Source organism: Python bivittatus, unplaced genomic scaffold, assembly GCF_059951505.1.
Source record: "Python bivittatus isolate LINGU-HERP-01145 unplaced genomic scaffold, Pbiv_v1 ctg000480_np1212, whole genome shotgun sequence".
NCBI lineage: Eukaryota > Metazoa > Chordata > Lepidosauria > Squamata > Pythonidae > Python > Python bivittatus.
The window spans coordinates 19,696,643-19,714,415 of record NW_028277075.1 but is presented as its reverse complement, the minus strand read 5'-3'; the positions used below and the strand labels follow the sequence as shown (position 1 = coordinate 19,714,415).

Sequence of the window (17,773 nt, the reverse complement as noted above, 5' to 3'; positions counted from 1 at the left end):
TGTTGAGAAAATCCAGCTTATGTGGTAAAGCTGTAAATGCAGAAAATGGGGTTAATTTAAAACTGTCCAGAGTTGCTGGGAGTTGGGCAGCATATAAACGAAGAAGAAGAAGGATGGCTTCATGCTCAGGGGGCCTTGAGGAATACAATAGTACAAAATATTAAACAAGGCAACTCTTTGCAGAAAGCAGATGAAGACTGAGCATGCTCAGTGACATCAAGAAGCTATTAAACAGTCTAAGATGTTCAATTCCCTTTTTAAAGTTTGCTTTATGAGGATAAAATACCCTGTTAAACTATGATAAAGTACTTGGAGATTATTATGAGCCATTTAAGATCTACTTCTTCTGCTTCTTTTCATTTTGGCCTCATGCTCTTTGACAAGCTTGCTATTCTTGAGGATATAGTCCTCAATCCAAAAAGTTTTCTGAATGTTTACTATAGCAATATATAATCACAAATATAATATTACACAGGCTTTGTAATAATCTTCCAACCCTATAGAGCAGTGTTTCTCAACCTTGGCAACTTTAAGATGTGTGGACTTCAACTCTCAGAATTCCCCAGCCAGACATGCTGACTGGGGAATTCTGGGAGTTCAAGTCCACACATCTTAAAGTTGCCATGGTTGAGAAACACTGCTATAGATTCATAGGGTTGGAAGGGACCTTGGAGGTCTTATATAACTGCCTGCCCAGTACAGGAATCCTCAGACCATCCTGGACAAATGGCTGCTCATTTTTTTCTTGAAAACCTTGAGAGATGGAGCACCTACAACTTTAGGAGCCAGGCTGTTCTACTACTTAACAGCAATCAGGTGCTATGGAGAATAAATCCACACCTTCTGCTCATCTCTTCATGTATTGGAAGACTGCTATCATGCCTCCGTTTAACCTTCTCTTCCTCAGGCTAAGCATACCAAATTCCCTTAAGTGTCTTTTGTAGGATTTAGTCTCCAACCCTTTACCATCTTTGTTGCTCTTCTCTGCAGTCTTTCCCATTCATCAGTGTCCTTATACATAACATTATCCTTTGATAAAATTCAGCCATGTAAGGTTTTTTTCAACTATAGTCCAACAGTACCCAACTAAGGCATGTTGGGCTACAGTTCTCCTCACCCTTACAAAGTGTGGCCATAGACATTTATGGGGAAACGGGGGAAAGAAGTTGGTAAAGGTTGTTTTTGACATTACTTTGTCCACAAACTAACTTTGAGAGTATTTCCAAGTGTAGCAATTTAGGAAATCAAGTTTTTTAATGGTGGAAAATAACATCTAAATGTAAGATTAGTATCTATATAAAGTGAGGAGATAGTATATAATTGTCTTTGTTTTCTTCTAGATACTCTCTGTATGGATAAAGTGCGTTACTGTGAAAGATTCATTGAATTCATGATAGATTTAGAGGTAAATCAATTATAAGGCAAATGCCAGTTCTTTTACAATATCTTCTAGACTGTAGCAAGTCCCAGCTTACTTACAGTCTTTTTGGGGTCCACCCTTAATTATGGAATCTCACTGGGTGATTTGGGGCCAGTTATACTTTCTCTGGATTTTTCATAAGGAGAAAAATAGAGAGAGAGAGTACTATGAATGCCAGCCTGAATTCTTGAAAGAAAGGTGGGGTAGAATTCTAACAAATAAATAGTTGAAGAGGGAAAGATGCCTTTTGTAAGGGTACTGATTGTCTAGCTTAGCATTACCTGCTCATTCACTGGGAGTAGCTTTTGTGAATTGTAGGCAAAGTTCTTTCTCCTCCCAGAACTAGAATATGTTTTGAATGGACTTTCAAGCTGTTTAAGTGCAATGTTCATTCTAATATTGTGAGAAGGAGAAAAAAATCTCTCAACTTACTATGCAATATGTGTAGTTTCATAAAATTATACCCATATTTTTTTTGGTAAATTATAGTTTTATCATTGTATTTATATTTATATTTTTATATTTTATATAAATATTTTATGTTTATATTTTTATGTATATGTTTTATCATTTTGTTGTTGTGTTCCTGATTCAAAAATATCCTTTTTGAAATTTGGTAACCAGAAGCGTGCATGCTGCTTTTAAAAATAGGTTAGGGATAAGAGGGATACACACACACACACACACACACACACACAAACCTCCCCCCCCCCCAATATGGCACATAATTTTATTGCATCTATTTCATGAAAAAGAATCTTAACATTGGTCTTAAATTATGATTGACATAAATGCTAGTATTTGCTGCATTTTTCTTAGATTTCTTTACTATTGTTTTAAATGCTGAAATGGTTCATGCACTGATCATTACCAGGGATTATTCCAAGTGTTAATGCCTTCTTTTATTTTTAAAAAATTGAAATGCTTTCAGCATGTGAATTATAATAAAAATTATAGCAACACCCATTATAGAAATAATTAGAAACTAGGCCTGTATAGTTCCCAGTGCTGTATTGTAGTTTATCCCCCTCCCCTCTGGATTTATCCTCTTGTATTTTTTTGATGTAGTCTATTTTTTTGAGACTGGTAAGCTTATACTTAAGGGCTAGTATGACCCTGAACCAAGAAAACAGTGCTTGCTTCAGTTTAAGAGATATTCATTTCAGCTACAATCTTTATCAGATAATATTAATTCAGTTTCTATTACAGTTTTAAAAGTCTGAATACTTTATATCTGCATAAATTAGCCCATTAGAAATGATTGAGCAGGACATTTTTTTTTTAACTCATCAGAGTAGATATTGCTAAGACTTATGAAAACTAATCACCCTTTTTTAATGAGCACTAAATCCTAACTAGTCTTCTAGTAATAAATGTGGTCAAACATGGACTTGCATAACATACTACAGTGTGACATTATCTATTTTAGGCTCTGCTTCCAACACGGCGATGGTTCAATACTATACTAGACGATTCCCACCTAGTTGTACATTGTTATTTATCCAGCCTAGCCAAAAGGGTCAAAGAGGGACATCTGTTCTGCCAGGTGAGGCTTGCTTTTATTTTACTGAATTTCTTTGAACATCATGAAGGATTGTAGTATTGCAACTGAAAGGTGAGAACTGGCAGGTGAGCATCACTTGCTGTTAACACTTGATAGGAATTTGGGGAGTTCAGCAGTTACGGCTAACCTTTGCTGCCTCTGATTGTTCTTGTGATGATTATAGAGAGAGGGAATAAGGTGTGCTTGCATTGTAACAAATAGGTTAAAGCTAATTGTGTTTGGATTATCAATTTTCAAGTTAAACATCCATTTTAAAACTACTTCCATGCCCTAAAAATTTAAAATCTAATGTCAGAAAGTTTTCTAAATATTTTGCATTGCCACATTATTCTTAAAACATTACTTAAACATTACAAACCATACCAAGTTAGTGAATATCTGAACAGTCAATAAACTGCACAGATAACATAATGTAACTTTCTTGATCTTACTGTATTTTATTTGGCTTTGCGTATTACTTATGTGACTTTTTTCAGCTTTTAGACATGCTCAAATTCTACACTGGATTTGAAATTAATGATCAGACTGGAAATGCTTTGACTGAAAATGAAATGACTACAATTCATTATGATAGAATTACTTCCCTCCAGGTAATTACACCTTCAGACTTCTCCAAGATTTCTATCAGTTTGCTTTTTATTAAAGATTTTTATAGCAGTCACCAAACTTTTTCTGTTGGAGACAGATTTTAATTATATTCTATATATCATTGATTCTTAGATATAAAGATAAAAGGATATGAAACTGAAAGCACAGAAAGTTTTGGAAATGCAAACATTTTTGTAGCATTACATTTCATAAGAAATGTATGTTGGTGCTTCTATATAATCTGAATCATACCTAGATACAGGCATATTCATAATGCAAATAGAGCCTGTGCAAGCTGTTTTGAACTACATCTCAGTTAAAAGCTCTGATTTATTTATTTTTATCCCATCACTGTCTCATGACTCTCAGCAGTTACATAATCTGTCATAATAAAAGTAATAACAGAATTAAAACTTTATAGAATCCAAATCACAAAAGGAAAATCAACATTAGAGATAAAAATAGTAAGGTTAAGGAGACACAGGTGTTGTTCCTGAAAGGCTCTTTGAAAAAGCTCAGTTTTTAATAATTACCTAAAAGCTGGCAGGGAGGCAGCTAGTCTGATCTCAGTGGGGAACCCATTCCATAGTACTGGCAGTACTATGGAGAAGCAGCACCTTCTAGCATTGGCTCCCCTGACACACCATAAATGTGGGAGAACAAGAAGCCCTCCTTGCATAATGTAACAGGCTGTGTCAAATCTGGTTGGAAGAGGTGGTGCTGTAAATTCCCAAGTGCCAAGCCATGAAGGGCTTTATAAGTTAACACCTGCACTTAAACTTGTACTTCGAACTGAACCAGTAACTAGTTCAGGGCCTTCAATGTAGGTATAACATTGAGAGCCAACTAAGACACAGGGCAGCACATTCTGGCCTAATTGTAATTTCCAGGAAGTCTTTAAAGGCAGCCCCATGTAAAACACATTGCAGAAGTCTATGCAGATGGTGATGAGAGTGTGATTTACTATCACTAGGTCCTCCTGCACCAAGTAAGGACACAATTGGTGTACCAGCCAAAGCTGGGCAAAGGCCATTCTAGGCACTTTCACTTGCTGTTCAAGGAGGAACTACAAGTTCAGAAGCACCCCCAAATCAGAAACCTGCTCCTGTGCAGGTAGTTCCTGCCTGTCTGTTCAGGGATAACACGGGCACCAAGGGAGAACCTTTGGTATACAAATAGCAACTTTATTTGTCTGGGTTTAATTTGAACCTGTTCTCTCCCATCCAGACCCAAACAGCCTCCAGGTATCTGAGTAGAATATCAGTAGCATCTACCCCACAGCCTGGAGTAGCAATATATACTTGGGTATACTGTACCCCAAATTTTCTGATGGCTTCCCCCAGTGGTTTCACATAGATGTTAAAAATAGGTGGGGAGCAAAAGGTGACCCCTGTGGTACCCTGTAAGTGAGGGACCACTGGGCCAACCTATCCTCCCCCGGACTGAGACTGCTCACAGAGAACAGACTGCAATAGACTGAAACTGTCTGCAGAGAAAGGAGCAGGACAATGCCTCCAGTACCACTCCCCATAGATGTAGATACCAGTAAGATACCATAGTCAGTAGTATCAAAAGCCACTGAAAGGTTTAAAAGAACATGGAGAGGTGCACTATCCCCATCCAGGTCCTTACAGAGGTCATCAAGAGAGCAACCAGTGCTCTTTAGGGGTGGGAAAGGGGACGAAGAGGGCTTTTTTCTGTAATATGAGAGAAGGTGTTAAGTTACTGTTAATGCATATACTTGTTTGGAGGGAGGGGGAAGTCATCTTTTATATTTTTCTTTCTTTCCCTCTCTCTCTCTTTCTCTCTTTCCCTCTTTTTCTTTTTGTCTGTAGGTCTCTTAGTTTTGTATTAACTTTTTTTTTTTTTATATATATATATATATATATATATATAAACTTTAATAAAATATTATGAAAAAAAGAGAGCAACCAGTGCCGCCTTAGTCCCATACCCAGGCCTGAAACCAGACTGAAAAGGGTTCGGATAATCAGTTTCCTCTAGGGTGTTATACAACCAATCCATCATTATTGTCTCAACAATCTTCCTTCAAAAGAGAAGGTTGGAGACTGGACAATAATTATTCAAAACAGCAGGATTGCGAGATGGCCTCTTTAGCAAAGTCCACATTATGGCTTCCTTCAAGGCAGCTGGGAGCTGGTCCTCATGTGAGGAAGTGTTGACAATCTCATGGATCCACACAGTCACTCCTCCATCCACCCTGATGGGATTTACCATTTTGTTTTATTTCTGCTTCTGCTAGAACATAATGTTAATTCTCATCTTACTGTTTTTCTACAAGATAAAAAGATTATCTTCATATTTCATAAACTACTTATTAAATAATTGTGATTGAGTTGCATTTTGGAAGAATAGCATCTCAATTTCAATTTCAGTAATTTGATGATTTTTTAAAAAATAATATATGGTAACAAAGTGTGCATGCTGTTTCCCAGATTAGAAGAGGATGTTAATCTATATTATATTTTATTATGTTATTATATTTTGTCATTATATTTTATTAATTTGGATGTTGTATATCACCTAGAGCCATAGTCAATTGGGTGATAAATAAATCCAATAAATATGTACTATAAATAAAGATGAAAGTGGTAAAATTAGCAATAAACAGGCTTATAATAAGCATTGCTTTAGTTGCTCTTGATATTTAGCTAATTCTTAGAGGTTTGCAGTTTGTCCTGTTAAATTGCAAATTATGTAGATGATAAGAATTTTTTATTCTAATCCTGATTCTTGGTTGCTTTTCAGAGAGCTGCCTTTGCACATTTCCCAGAACTCTATAATTTTGCCCTCTCAAATGTATCAGCTGTAGATACACGTGATTCTCTGATAAAGCTTTTTGGGCCTCTAAGGTACATTATCATTATCATTATACTTTGATTAAGTTTTTTTTTCTTTTTGTAGACATTTAATGGTAAATTCTTGATTTTCATGATGATCAGGATTATTTAAGCAATGACTGACCTCCTCTTTAAGCCAAAACCTGACTATTTTATTATATATTTTGGCTGAAATGATTGCTTAAATGAAATGCTCTGTGACCCATATTTACAAGCCCTACTGTTCAGAATATAACTGAGCTCTTGTTTGTCTATTTAGGGCAGCAGGTCAGTAGCTGTGTTTAAAAGGAAAGGGTGGAGAATATATCTATAATTTCCAAAAGGCATATCCTGTGTAAATATTTCTATTATTTGCGATGCACAGGTCTAGTGCTTATATGCCCCAAAAGTAGTGTAATTTATCTGCTGGTTTTAAAAACAATCTGCATGATAATGGTCTGATATGCCTGTAATTCTTAGCCACAGTGTAGCATCTCACATAATGTGCATAAGCTGGAATATGTTCAAGTAGATCTTCCCATGTCTTCCATTGGCTGGAGGACTACCATTATACAAGATCTGGCTTGTCTTTACAATTGAACTAAAAATGGTGGCTATAACTCTGGTCAGTTTCAAAACTAGCTGTATACACTAGATTCATTATTTCTGTTTTGATTAACCAGCAGTTGTTTAAACATACTGCCTTCTGTTTGAGCATAATGGTAAACCAAGATTTGCAACAGGTAAATCTTAATTTGGGAGTCCTTCCCTGGTTGTGCATGAGTTTGCTTATGTACATAATACTAAATCTTAGCTTAATACTGTATGCAAAGCAGGTTATTTTGTCATAGCATTCTGTAATTGAAAACTGACGGTTTCGCTTAAAATGTAACTTTACTAGTTCAAAACCTTGGACCAAGCAGATCATTCCTGGTCTCTTTTTTATGATGGAAGTAAATGAAAATAAAAATATTAAAATAAGCAGTCCAGTTTTTCTTATAAAAGCTGAATGATTGTTATTGCTTTGTTGTTTAGTCCAGATACGCTCCACCAGGTGGCATCATATCTCTGCTTACTGCAAGCCCTACGTGAAGGAGAAAATACAAGTTATGAAAAATATTTTCTGCTTGAACTACTGGTAAATTAAAGTTATTCTTGCTTAAATAAATTCTTTGAGGTTTGTTTGTCTCCGTTTTGGGAGGTATGTCTCTTCATGACAGGCTGGCGAGTGGTGGTAGATTTTCTCTTCTAACTATAGCTTTTTGGGTTATTTCAGATGGTCATTCAGTGACTGACCTGGGGATGGGCAGACCGTGTAAATAAGTTGTGGTAGGAAGGAAAAGTCCAAAAGGTTGTAGCATCCATAAAAATACCATATGCTTATCGTTATCAGTATTATTTCAGCTTCTATCCTGCCTTTCTACTCCTATGTTTAATGAACACACTTACTAGAACAGAATATAAAAAGTGAAGTTAAAATCTCAGTAGTACAAAGAATTGTCAGAATTATTTGAAAAATGTAGAAGCAATAGAATCCTAGTTCAGTGTATGTTTCAAGTGTAAGAAATTAATGTATGTTTCAAGTGAAAGAAATAATTCACCCAGCACAATTCAAATATGGGAATCATGTTCACAGGATATAGCTACAAGTTTGGACAGCTTTTAATTATTGGCTACCTTCATTTTCAAAGGCAGCATGCACTGGGAGAGGACAATTTGTTAACCATTTTGGAAACAAGATGTTTGAATAGATAGTGATTTGATAATGCTCTTCTTATATATTTAAAGATACACAAGCTAATATGTAGACAAGCTGCCAGTACGCTATAGTTGAATTCACATTTTGTATTGCATGGAGGTCATGCTAAGTATTGTGTGACATTGTCACTACAAACAATTTCTTCTATTTGGCGTCAGCCAAATCTCTCTACAATGTTGCTAACGTGTCAGTGGATGTTTGCCATGTTCTCTGAAGCCAGCTCAAGCCCTATTCAGTGCTGTCATTCTTTAGCTTCTTTCAGTGAACTGTTGAGAAATACATTTTTTAAAAGAACCCAGTTCTTTACCGTTTCTTTATAATAAGTGTAGTCAAAACTACTACTAGTAATTTTGGAGATAGTTATCTCCAGTAAACTGCATTGTGTACACATGTGTCTATATTTGATATGTTTATCAAAAATATATTCTGTGTCCAGTCATTCATACAATTTGTATTCCATCTGTCTACTCAAACAATACTCAAAGCAGCTGACAAATGAGAAAACACACACACACACACACTCAAATGTAAAAAAAAAAAAGCATAAATTAAATGTAATATTGAAATAGTTAACAGCTAAAAGCCTGGCAAAACAGATGCATCTTTATAGATTTCTTTCTTTTTAAAGAGTGGTGCCAAATTATCCCCTAGCTTGGGAGTAACATAGGCAACATGCCAGAAAACTGAACCTCTGACAGTAGGAACATCTTCAGAAGAACCTCTTCTACAGAACTTAACATTGGGATAAGTTTATGATAGGCGAGAGAGAGGCTAAATTGTTTAGTGCTTTCAGGTTAATTCCAGCACCTGAACATTTGTTCTGTTAGCAGTTGGCAAACATATAAAGATGTTTTTGTTTCTAGGTCTCTCGGCACGAACGTAGAATTTCTCAAATTCAGCAGCTTAATCAGATGCCTCTGTATCCCACTGAGAAGATCATTTGGGATGAAAATATTGTCCCAACTGAATACTATTCTGGAGAAGGTAAAGTTGCTGGAATAGATTTAGATTTCTAAATACAAGAAGGTACTTTATAAAAATGATTTTAAAAATTAGGCGAAACTCTTTCTGGGTAAGGCATTCCATCCTATTTCCTTTGGTTAGCTGTCTTCCCTAATTTGTTGAGACACTTACCAAGTAGGGCTTTAAAGATTTAAAGCAGGAATAGAACTGGAATATAGTACTAATAATGTGATTGTATCAGTAGATTAATTCTAGTGAAAGACACTTTGTGCTTGAAACAGTTGTAGTATATCTGCATTATTAATATTATTAACTGTTGCATTTCCAATGAGCAAGATGCTTTCAGATAGAAAGATGACAGTTACCTCCTTTTTCCCATGGGGTTTATATTCTAGAAAACATACAAGAGAGACAGCTAACAAGTTGGATAAAAAGGAAGAGTAAACTAGTGAAGAATATTTAATTATTTTTCAGTATTTTTCTGTAACCCAAAGGTCCTTAGAAGAGTTCATTAAGTTTCATTAGCCTATGAAGACCTAGGATTTGTGCTAAAGACCTCTTGGGAAGGAAAGTATGGCTCTCTAAAAATAGGAAGGAATACTTTATTACTGCAATCATGAATTTCATTTATGATGTTATAGTGAAAACAGGAATTCAAATTCAAAGGGTGATGCATGTATGTATTTACTAAAACATACAACTAGAAGAGATTTTTCATATAGTAATTGAAAGCTTATGTCCATAAACACACATACTGTCTACAAAATGTTCCGTTACATGAATTGGCCAGTCTGAATGTTTCAGGGCTGAAATGGGCTATTCCTCAGACCAGACTCTTCTAAGTGTTCTAGAACTGGTTCTACCTTAGATCAGCCTATTCCAGGTTAAACCATTACAGAACACTTGGAACCACTCCATTTCAGTAATTGGAATATTGCATGATGGAACTTTTTACACAGAGAGTAATTATGGGAGAAGAGAATCTGAGAGAGTTTGACTATGACTCTTGGCTCTGTCATCCAGGCCTTTATTCATGTGTTGAGGAACAATTATAGAGTGTTCCTCTTCAATATATGCACTGTGAAGTAAATTTAGGTATCCTAAATCTTGGATAAGAGTAATTTCCCTTTGTGGATAGCATGCTCCTCCTCCAGTAAATGGGCACTGGGTCATTGGAGTATAGACCCAATCCATACAACTTTAACCTTTTTAATTTAAAACTGAGGTTGGGGGTATGCGTAATATTATCTACAAATGCACATTAGAATATGGGTCTAGACTAACTGAGTACAATTCAACTGGGTGCGTTTAGGAGTACAAATACATGTCTTTGTGTAGTGGTGGTGCCTGCAGTCTCCTGACTCAAACACAGATTGCAAGGGAAAGAGGAAATCAATAAATGTAATTTGCTCCACTTCTTTCAGCAAGAGTATTTATTTGACCAGGGTCCTTTTTATGAACAGTATGTATCCTTTCATATGTGGCAAAATAAGTTTAGATCTCTGCCTTGGATTTGTAATCCTCTGAATTTCTACTCAAAAGAAATTGTTCCTCTGAATGCAGTGAGACTTGCTTGCTGGCAAATAGTATAGAGTTGCAGCTTCTGTATTTAATATAAAAATACAGTTCCCAGAAGAAACTAGTGATAAATTCTTCCCCCAACCGTTTTTCTCCTAGGCTGCCTCGCCCTCCCAAAATTGAATTTACAGTTTCTGACACTTCATGATTACCTCCTGAGAAATTTCAACCTCTTTCGTCTGGAGTCTACATATGAAATCAGACAAGACATTGAAGATAGTGTCAGTAGGATGAAACCATGGTAACTTACACAATGATTACATTAAAGATTTGTGCTAAAAAGGACTTCCCATGCCTGTGATGCTTTTTGTTTTGCCTTTGTTCCTTTTTTTTTTTTTTTTTTAGCTATGAGAAATTAAGTAAATTAGATGAATGTTGGCTGGAGTTCACTCTAGTTATTTTATTCTTATCTTCGCCTAGAAAGCTAACTTTCCAGACCAGATTATGGGAAAGGGTATAATTACTCAACTGGGTGGATTAGTTATGGTGCTGTTTGGATGGAAACATGCTTTGAAGGCCATGGATTCTTTCTAATTCTTTGTTTCTGTAGATATTTCCAAGGAACTTCAATAAAATGTTTGTAATGAGGGGTTTTTCTGTGTCTAAATGCAAGGTTTACAGCCTCTTATTTCTGGTCTTGGTCATTAGGCAATCAGAATATGGTGGTGTTGTCTTTGGTGGATGGGCTCGAATGGCACAGCCCATTGTCTCTTTCACCATCATAGAGGTAGCAAAGCCAAACATAGGAGAAAATTGGCCCATGAGAGTCCGTGCAGATGTTACAGTTAACTTGAACATAAGAGATAACATCAAAGATGAATGGGAAGGTATGTCTGAGTATGTAAATTCAAATCCCTAAGAGGCCATTAATTTATTTCAAATGAATGTTAAACTTGTAAAAAATTATTATACTATATTAAGTAAAATATGTGAATGTTACAAATTTTCAAATGTTAAATATGTTCTGTTCATATTAAGTTATGTTCAGATAGGGAACTGAAATGTTCAAAGTCGTGAATAGATTATTTTTGACTCTTTGATTTTTAACTCTTTCTGTTTGCATATATTAGCAAATCATATACACATTACAAAATAATTGAAATTTTGTAAAACATAGGTAATTTCCAGATTTACAATCCTTTATCAAGAATCAAGGATCAATATCTACCTTCATAAGACTAACGTTTGAGTTATTGTCACAGTAGTGCTATTCAGATGTTATTTCTCTAAGTCACAGAATAGCTTATGTCTATCTCCACTTTTTATACTTGTTCCTACTTTCCTGTGTTAAATGGGAAGATCAGCTTAATATCTGTTTTCTCATAATCCAGAATTCTGCTTTAACAGGATAACAAGGAAGCCCTCGGGGTAAAGAAGGCAGAACTAGAATATTCAAGAATGATGGGGACAGGACTGATGCCCTCTATATAATTTGGGATTTTCTGTTCAGTTATAATGGCTAATAGGACTGATACGTAGTATTAATTCTGTGTCATGATCCATTGTACTTTCCTGCATCTACCAAAAGGCAAATTAATTAAATAGGAGAATAATATGAACATATTTATTCATTTGCTAGATGGCCATAAACCAAAGAGATATCCAAAATCAACAGAAACTGTAAAAGAATTGAAGGAAGGCATGCAATACATTTTTTCTCCAAGATAGTGTGATTTCAAACTATGAATACATAAATTAATGGGCATTAATAAAAATTATAATCTTGCTGAACTAACTTGGATTGTAGAAATGAAGGTAATGACAGATGTTTATATAAAAACTGAAAGGAACATTGAGATAACTCTGCTTCTCTGTATTAGAAGGACTTGCAAGCTGTGCTTCCTCGTGATATATATATAATACATATGTGTTGCCCTTGTTAACATGCTCCATATTAAAACTAGATGTAGATATATACATTTTTAGAGGGGGGATTCCTATCAAAATCCAAATTATGTTCTGATGAATTTAAATCCAGATCATCTTTTTGTGAATTTAAATAGATTATCTTGTTGCCACAGAACAAATTTAATGTGATTGTAATATAATGTATTTCATGCTATAGTAGTTATATATTTAATATATTTCTCTCTGGATTTTCCTTAAGAATTCAAGGGAACAAGAAATTTTAAAAAATGAAAAGAACATTATAATGCCAGAGATAACAAATTACAACAAAGTTAAAATCAGCATCCATTGCTGTTTGAATATTTACACTGATTTTTAGCACATAACAGCTTGCCCTAGTAACCTTGAGAAAAAAAGTCTTTGCTATGGGGCAAAGAATTACATACTTTGGGGAGGAGATCTAGGATCTAGATATGAACATCTGTACCAGAAGACTAATGGGAAGGGGAGGAGAAAGAGAAACCATCCCAAGTAATTGATTAGCTGAGAACAGTAAACAAAATTCATAGATTCCTTTGTAAAGCTGAACATTTCTGGCTGAGACCTTTGGTTGGGAAGGGGTCTATAGATTTATATAAATAAAAGCACATTGCTGAAAGCCCAAATACAAAAATAATGTTTTACTGAGTAGCTTCATAAATGTTATTTCAAAACTATTTTGACTTTGTTTCCATGGACTTATGTCACATTCTTTTAAACCACATTTTTATTTAAAAGTATAGAAAATGATTTTTTTTTCGTTACATTCAGGTTTGCGCAAACATGATGTCTGCTTTCTAATTACTGTCCGACCCACACAGCCTTATGGTACCAAGTTTGATAGAAGGCAGCCATTTGTGGAACAAACTGGCCTTGTTTATGTCAGGGGATGTGAAATCCAGGGCATGCTGGATGATAAGGGACGTGTCATTGAAGAGGGTATGATAGCTTCAAACCTGTGGTTGAAATCTTTATTATAGTTGTGCAATTTCATCCCTAACCATGTGGGTGGGTGAGGAAAACTGTAATCATAGTGATGCCATTTAATACATGTTCCCTGTCCAGTAGCAGCAGTCGCACAACCCTTAATGAGGACTTCCAAATAAGCTAAAGAAGTACTCATCCTGAAGGGGTTGATTGATTTTGTCAGCCCAGGCTTTCTTCACTTTGTTTTGTGTTGCTATTGCCATTGGCTGAGTTTTGAATTGGTTGCTTTTATACTTGGGATCAATCTCTGTTTAGTGGAAGGAGAAAAAAATAACAAAAAAATAACTAAATATACTTTCTTAAAGTAAGGGAATATATGGAGGAGCAGAATAAGGCTGTGAAAGAAGTATTACCTTATCATTTGAGGGTATATTGTTCATCATATTCTTGGTGATGTTGAGACTCTGAAACTAATATTTCAAATTCATTATCTCGGCCCGTGCAAACAATGATAGTGAGATATATCTAATGTAGAGGTGTGGGATGTGCAATACTGTTCAGACCAAACAGTGTGGTTTATATTTACAACACTTCTGGAATGGTTGGAACAGCATCATAACATTTCTGAGATCAGAACAATGCATTTTAACTTGATACATGTCCACAAAATATATCTTTTGACAGGAGTCATTCTGCAAGGAAGGTATTATTCCTTTCAGAAGGCAGATCATTGTTTGTGATAAAGAAAAGGAAGTCATTTTATACAATATTAGAGCTCGGCATGGGGGAAAGAAACAGCAAAAGGTGGAATAAGTTGGAAAGGACTGGCTACAGCCTGAACTGATGTCTCAAATATTTTTACGATTTTTTAAAATTTGTATCTGACCAATTTTAAATTTGATTTGTCTTTCAATTCAAACAGGGCCAGAACCCAAACCAAGACTTAAAGGTGACTCAAGAACATTTAGAGTGTTCTTGGATCCTAATCAATATCAACAAGACATGGCCAGTACTATCCAAAGTGGAACAGAAGATGTGTATGAAACATTTAATATAATAATGAGAAGAAAACCAAAAGAAAACAATTTTAAAGTAAGTTGTAATATGCTTTCTTTGCCCAAGTAGTTTGTATTTCACCCTCCAGAATATTTGTTTAAGCACACGTTAAAAGAAAGCAGTTAGAGTTATTTCCTTGCACTGCAATTGTCTCCGTTCAATCTGTGCTATCAGCCATGGTGAAAACATAACATAGACCTAAATATCCACTTCCAGTTAAATCTGTTTGGTAATGTGATGGTAGAATAATAAATGCTAAGTAAGCATTGTTTAGTGATGGTGAAATTCCCAGACAAATAATCAAGTATATCCCACAGAACCATCTGTTTCCATTGCTAGCATTGTAATAAATATGTTAAAATGGTGTTTGCGTTTTCTAAGCAAAATGGCTTTAAACTGCCTCAAAGGCAAAAAAAAAAAAGATTATTCAGACTTTTATTGTAAATTGTTTTCCTTTGAAGTTCTAAAAGACTATTTGCAATTTAGTTACAGTCAGGCATCAAGATAATGCAGAAATGGCTTGACAGTATCTCTAATTTCACTTTTTTTTTCTCATGTTTAAAATTAAACCAATTGATTATGTTCAACCTCCTTATAGGATAATTGCAACCTAGAGGATTGTTATCCTTTAGTTGCTATATGCCTCCTTACTCACATAAGAGAAAATAAGATAAATTGCTCTCACTAATGGCAAATGTTGAATAATTTATCAAGTAGATAGCAAAAGCATGATTCCTTTGCTGAGCCTTCTGGGAAAAAGTGGTAAAAATCTTATGTTGACTGCTAGGGTAAAGAAGTATGACAACTGTGAAAGCACAGAGGCTCCGTCCTGTCATGATTCAATATCAGTTTACTGCAGTGACCCTCATCCAGTCCTTTACTGCATTCTGGCACTGGCTTAGAGTATGTGCCAGTGGTCCTGAAAATGATAAATTTAAAATGATTCATTTTATTTCACTCCTTGTGCTTTCTGAACACTTTTTTATATAGTTCTCAGAGCAGAAATATCCATAAGATCGAAAGTATTAACAGCGCATATGAAAGTAGAAGCAAAATGTAATCCACAAAAGACTCATTTCATTAAAATTTTATCCATTGATGAAATATGCAGGTATTATATTCTTGGAAGATGTAGCTCTGTGATCTCTTTGAGACTGATAATTTCTGGGGGCATCTTGATTTTAACTCGATTCATTAATGCAATATGCAAGAATAGCAACTTAAAATATGCAAGTACAGAACAATTTCATGTCTTCAGCAGCAAAACGATCAATAAGAAGCTTTTTATGAGCTGATGTCAGCAGAAAATGTAATTCATTCAGCCAGGCTAAAACCACCTGTCAGTGGCCAGAATAGGTCATGTACAGTTAAATATGAGTATATCTAAAACTGAATGATAAATCTATTACTTATGCATTTTATCAATTATTACAGGCTGTTCTGGAGACTATAAGAAATTTGATGAACACGGACTGTGTTGTTCCTGATTGGCTGCATGACATTATCCTTGGTTATGGTGATCCAGGGAGCGCTCACTATTCAAAAATGCCAAATCAGATTGCCTGCTTGGATTTTAATGATACCTTCCTTTCCATTAATCACTTAAAAGCTAGCTTTCCTGGATATAGCATTAAAGTAACTGTGGAAGACCAGGCATTACAGATTCCACCATTCAGGTGAGATATTCTACTTCGTATAAATCTGAATGTCTTTATATAAGCATATCTTTCATTAAAAGAATGGCACTGTTAAAATTTTATCCATTGATGAAATATGCAGGTATTATATTCTTGGAAGATGTAGCTCTGTGATCTCTTTGAGATTGATAATTTCTGGGGGCATCTTGATTTTAACTCGATTCATTAATGCAATATGCAAGTATAGCAACTTAAAATATGCAAGTACAGAACAATTTCATTAGAACATAAGCAGTGCCCTGTTGGATTGGACCCCTGATTCTTGTAGTCCAGAAGTCTGGTCTCAGAGTAGGCATCCAACTGCACAAGGAAGCCCGCTAGTCTCCTAGCATTTCTGCCTCTGGAGATTCCAAACAGTACGTTTTGTGCCCATTGTATCTCAAGAGCTCAATAATGCAGGCACTCTTCTCCAGTGATTCTAAAGCAATTGTTTAATTTTCCCTTAATTTCTACTTTATTAGTATGAAGTCTCAGCTTTTAATTGCTTTCCCTATTTTTTGTCTCCCCTAAAAGATTGTTTATTTTGTATTGCCATTGACTCCAGCAACTCTTATCTTGTATATAGATATTTGTATTTCTTGATTCAGGTCTCTTTCCTTAGAACCAATTATTTTTAAAAAATGTACTCCCTTGATCTTCAGTCATTCTAGAACACAATTTTCCTGTATCATACTGTCTTTGCATTTTTCCTGCAAAGATCAATATGGTTCTGAGCATTTAGGAGGGTTATTCCATGTCTAAAATGGTCTTTTAACAATCAAGCAGCATTTAAAGCTGAAGGACTGTGGTTTTTTTCCAATAGGATAACATTTCCAGTCAGAAATGAGACAGGAAAGAAACGGAAAGAGAGTGATGAAGAAAGTACCGAAAGCTCTAAAATATTAATTGTTGACCCACATGTCATCCCTAACAGAGGGCCTTACCCATATAATCAACCCAAGCGGTAATATTGCTTTTTGTGAAAGAATATACATGACAGTGGAGTGGTTGAGTCAAGCAGAGGGCATGTTTGTTAGAGTAATGCTGTCCTTAAACAATTTAAAAACAAGGACTCGTGTTTACATGGTCTGGAGTTACCCTTGTAATATGATTTAAGATGTCATTATTTAATTGCAGTAAATCTGCTGATGCAGAGTCACTTTGTTTTGCTTTGTACAACTTTAATATTTGTGATAGTGTTATATTGTTTATTGCTCTAGATATTTTAGTGAAGTAATTTTATTGGTATGTGAACTCATGTATGCTAAAATGACATTTAGCAATAAATACTCAATCTGTTCAAGCTTGATATTAAAATATTTCTTCTGAAATAGATTAAATTAGCTCTTTAAGTCAGTGGGCTTGCAGTACCCTAATTACATATGGGGACCTATAACTTAATTTCAGGAGGATAGTGTAATGACTTGGAGTAATATTATATTAGTTCTTAAAGTAGGAATTCATTTCTCTTGCTATACATAGATTCTTTCCTCTTCCCAATTCCTTTAGAAAGCA

The 17,773-nt window shown here is 35.1% G+C and overlaps 1 protein-coding gene across 1 annotated transcript in view; it reads left to right on the top strand.

Moving 5' to 3' along the window:
- Positions 1-17,773, top strand: part of AQR (aquarius intron-binding spliceosomal factor) — a 50,665-nt gene that overhangs the window by 9,036 nt on the left and 23,856 nt on the right. The window contains exons 10-21 of the mRNA XM_088145415.1: positions 1,341-1,405; positions 2,850-2,966; positions 3,461-3,574; positions 6,342-6,445; positions 7,448-7,550; positions 9,035-9,155; positions 10,812-10,953; positions 11,361-11,539; positions 13,371-13,538; positions 14,449-14,618; positions 16,017-16,258; positions 17,082-17,222. Coding sequence (XP_088001541.1) covers positions 1,341-1,405; positions 2,850-2,966; positions 3,461-3,574; positions 6,342-6,445; positions 7,448-7,550; positions 9,035-9,155; positions 10,812-10,953; positions 11,361-11,539; positions 13,371-13,538; positions 14,449-14,618; positions 16,017-16,258; positions 17,082-17,222 — 1,666 coding nt within the window. The remainder of the gene's footprint in view (positions 1-1,340; positions 1,406-2,849; positions 2,967-3,460; positions 3,575-6,341; positions 6,446-7,447; positions 7,551-9,034; positions 9,156-10,811; positions 10,954-11,360; positions 11,540-13,370; positions 13,539-14,448; positions 14,619-16,016; positions 16,259-17,081; positions 17,223-17,773) is intronic.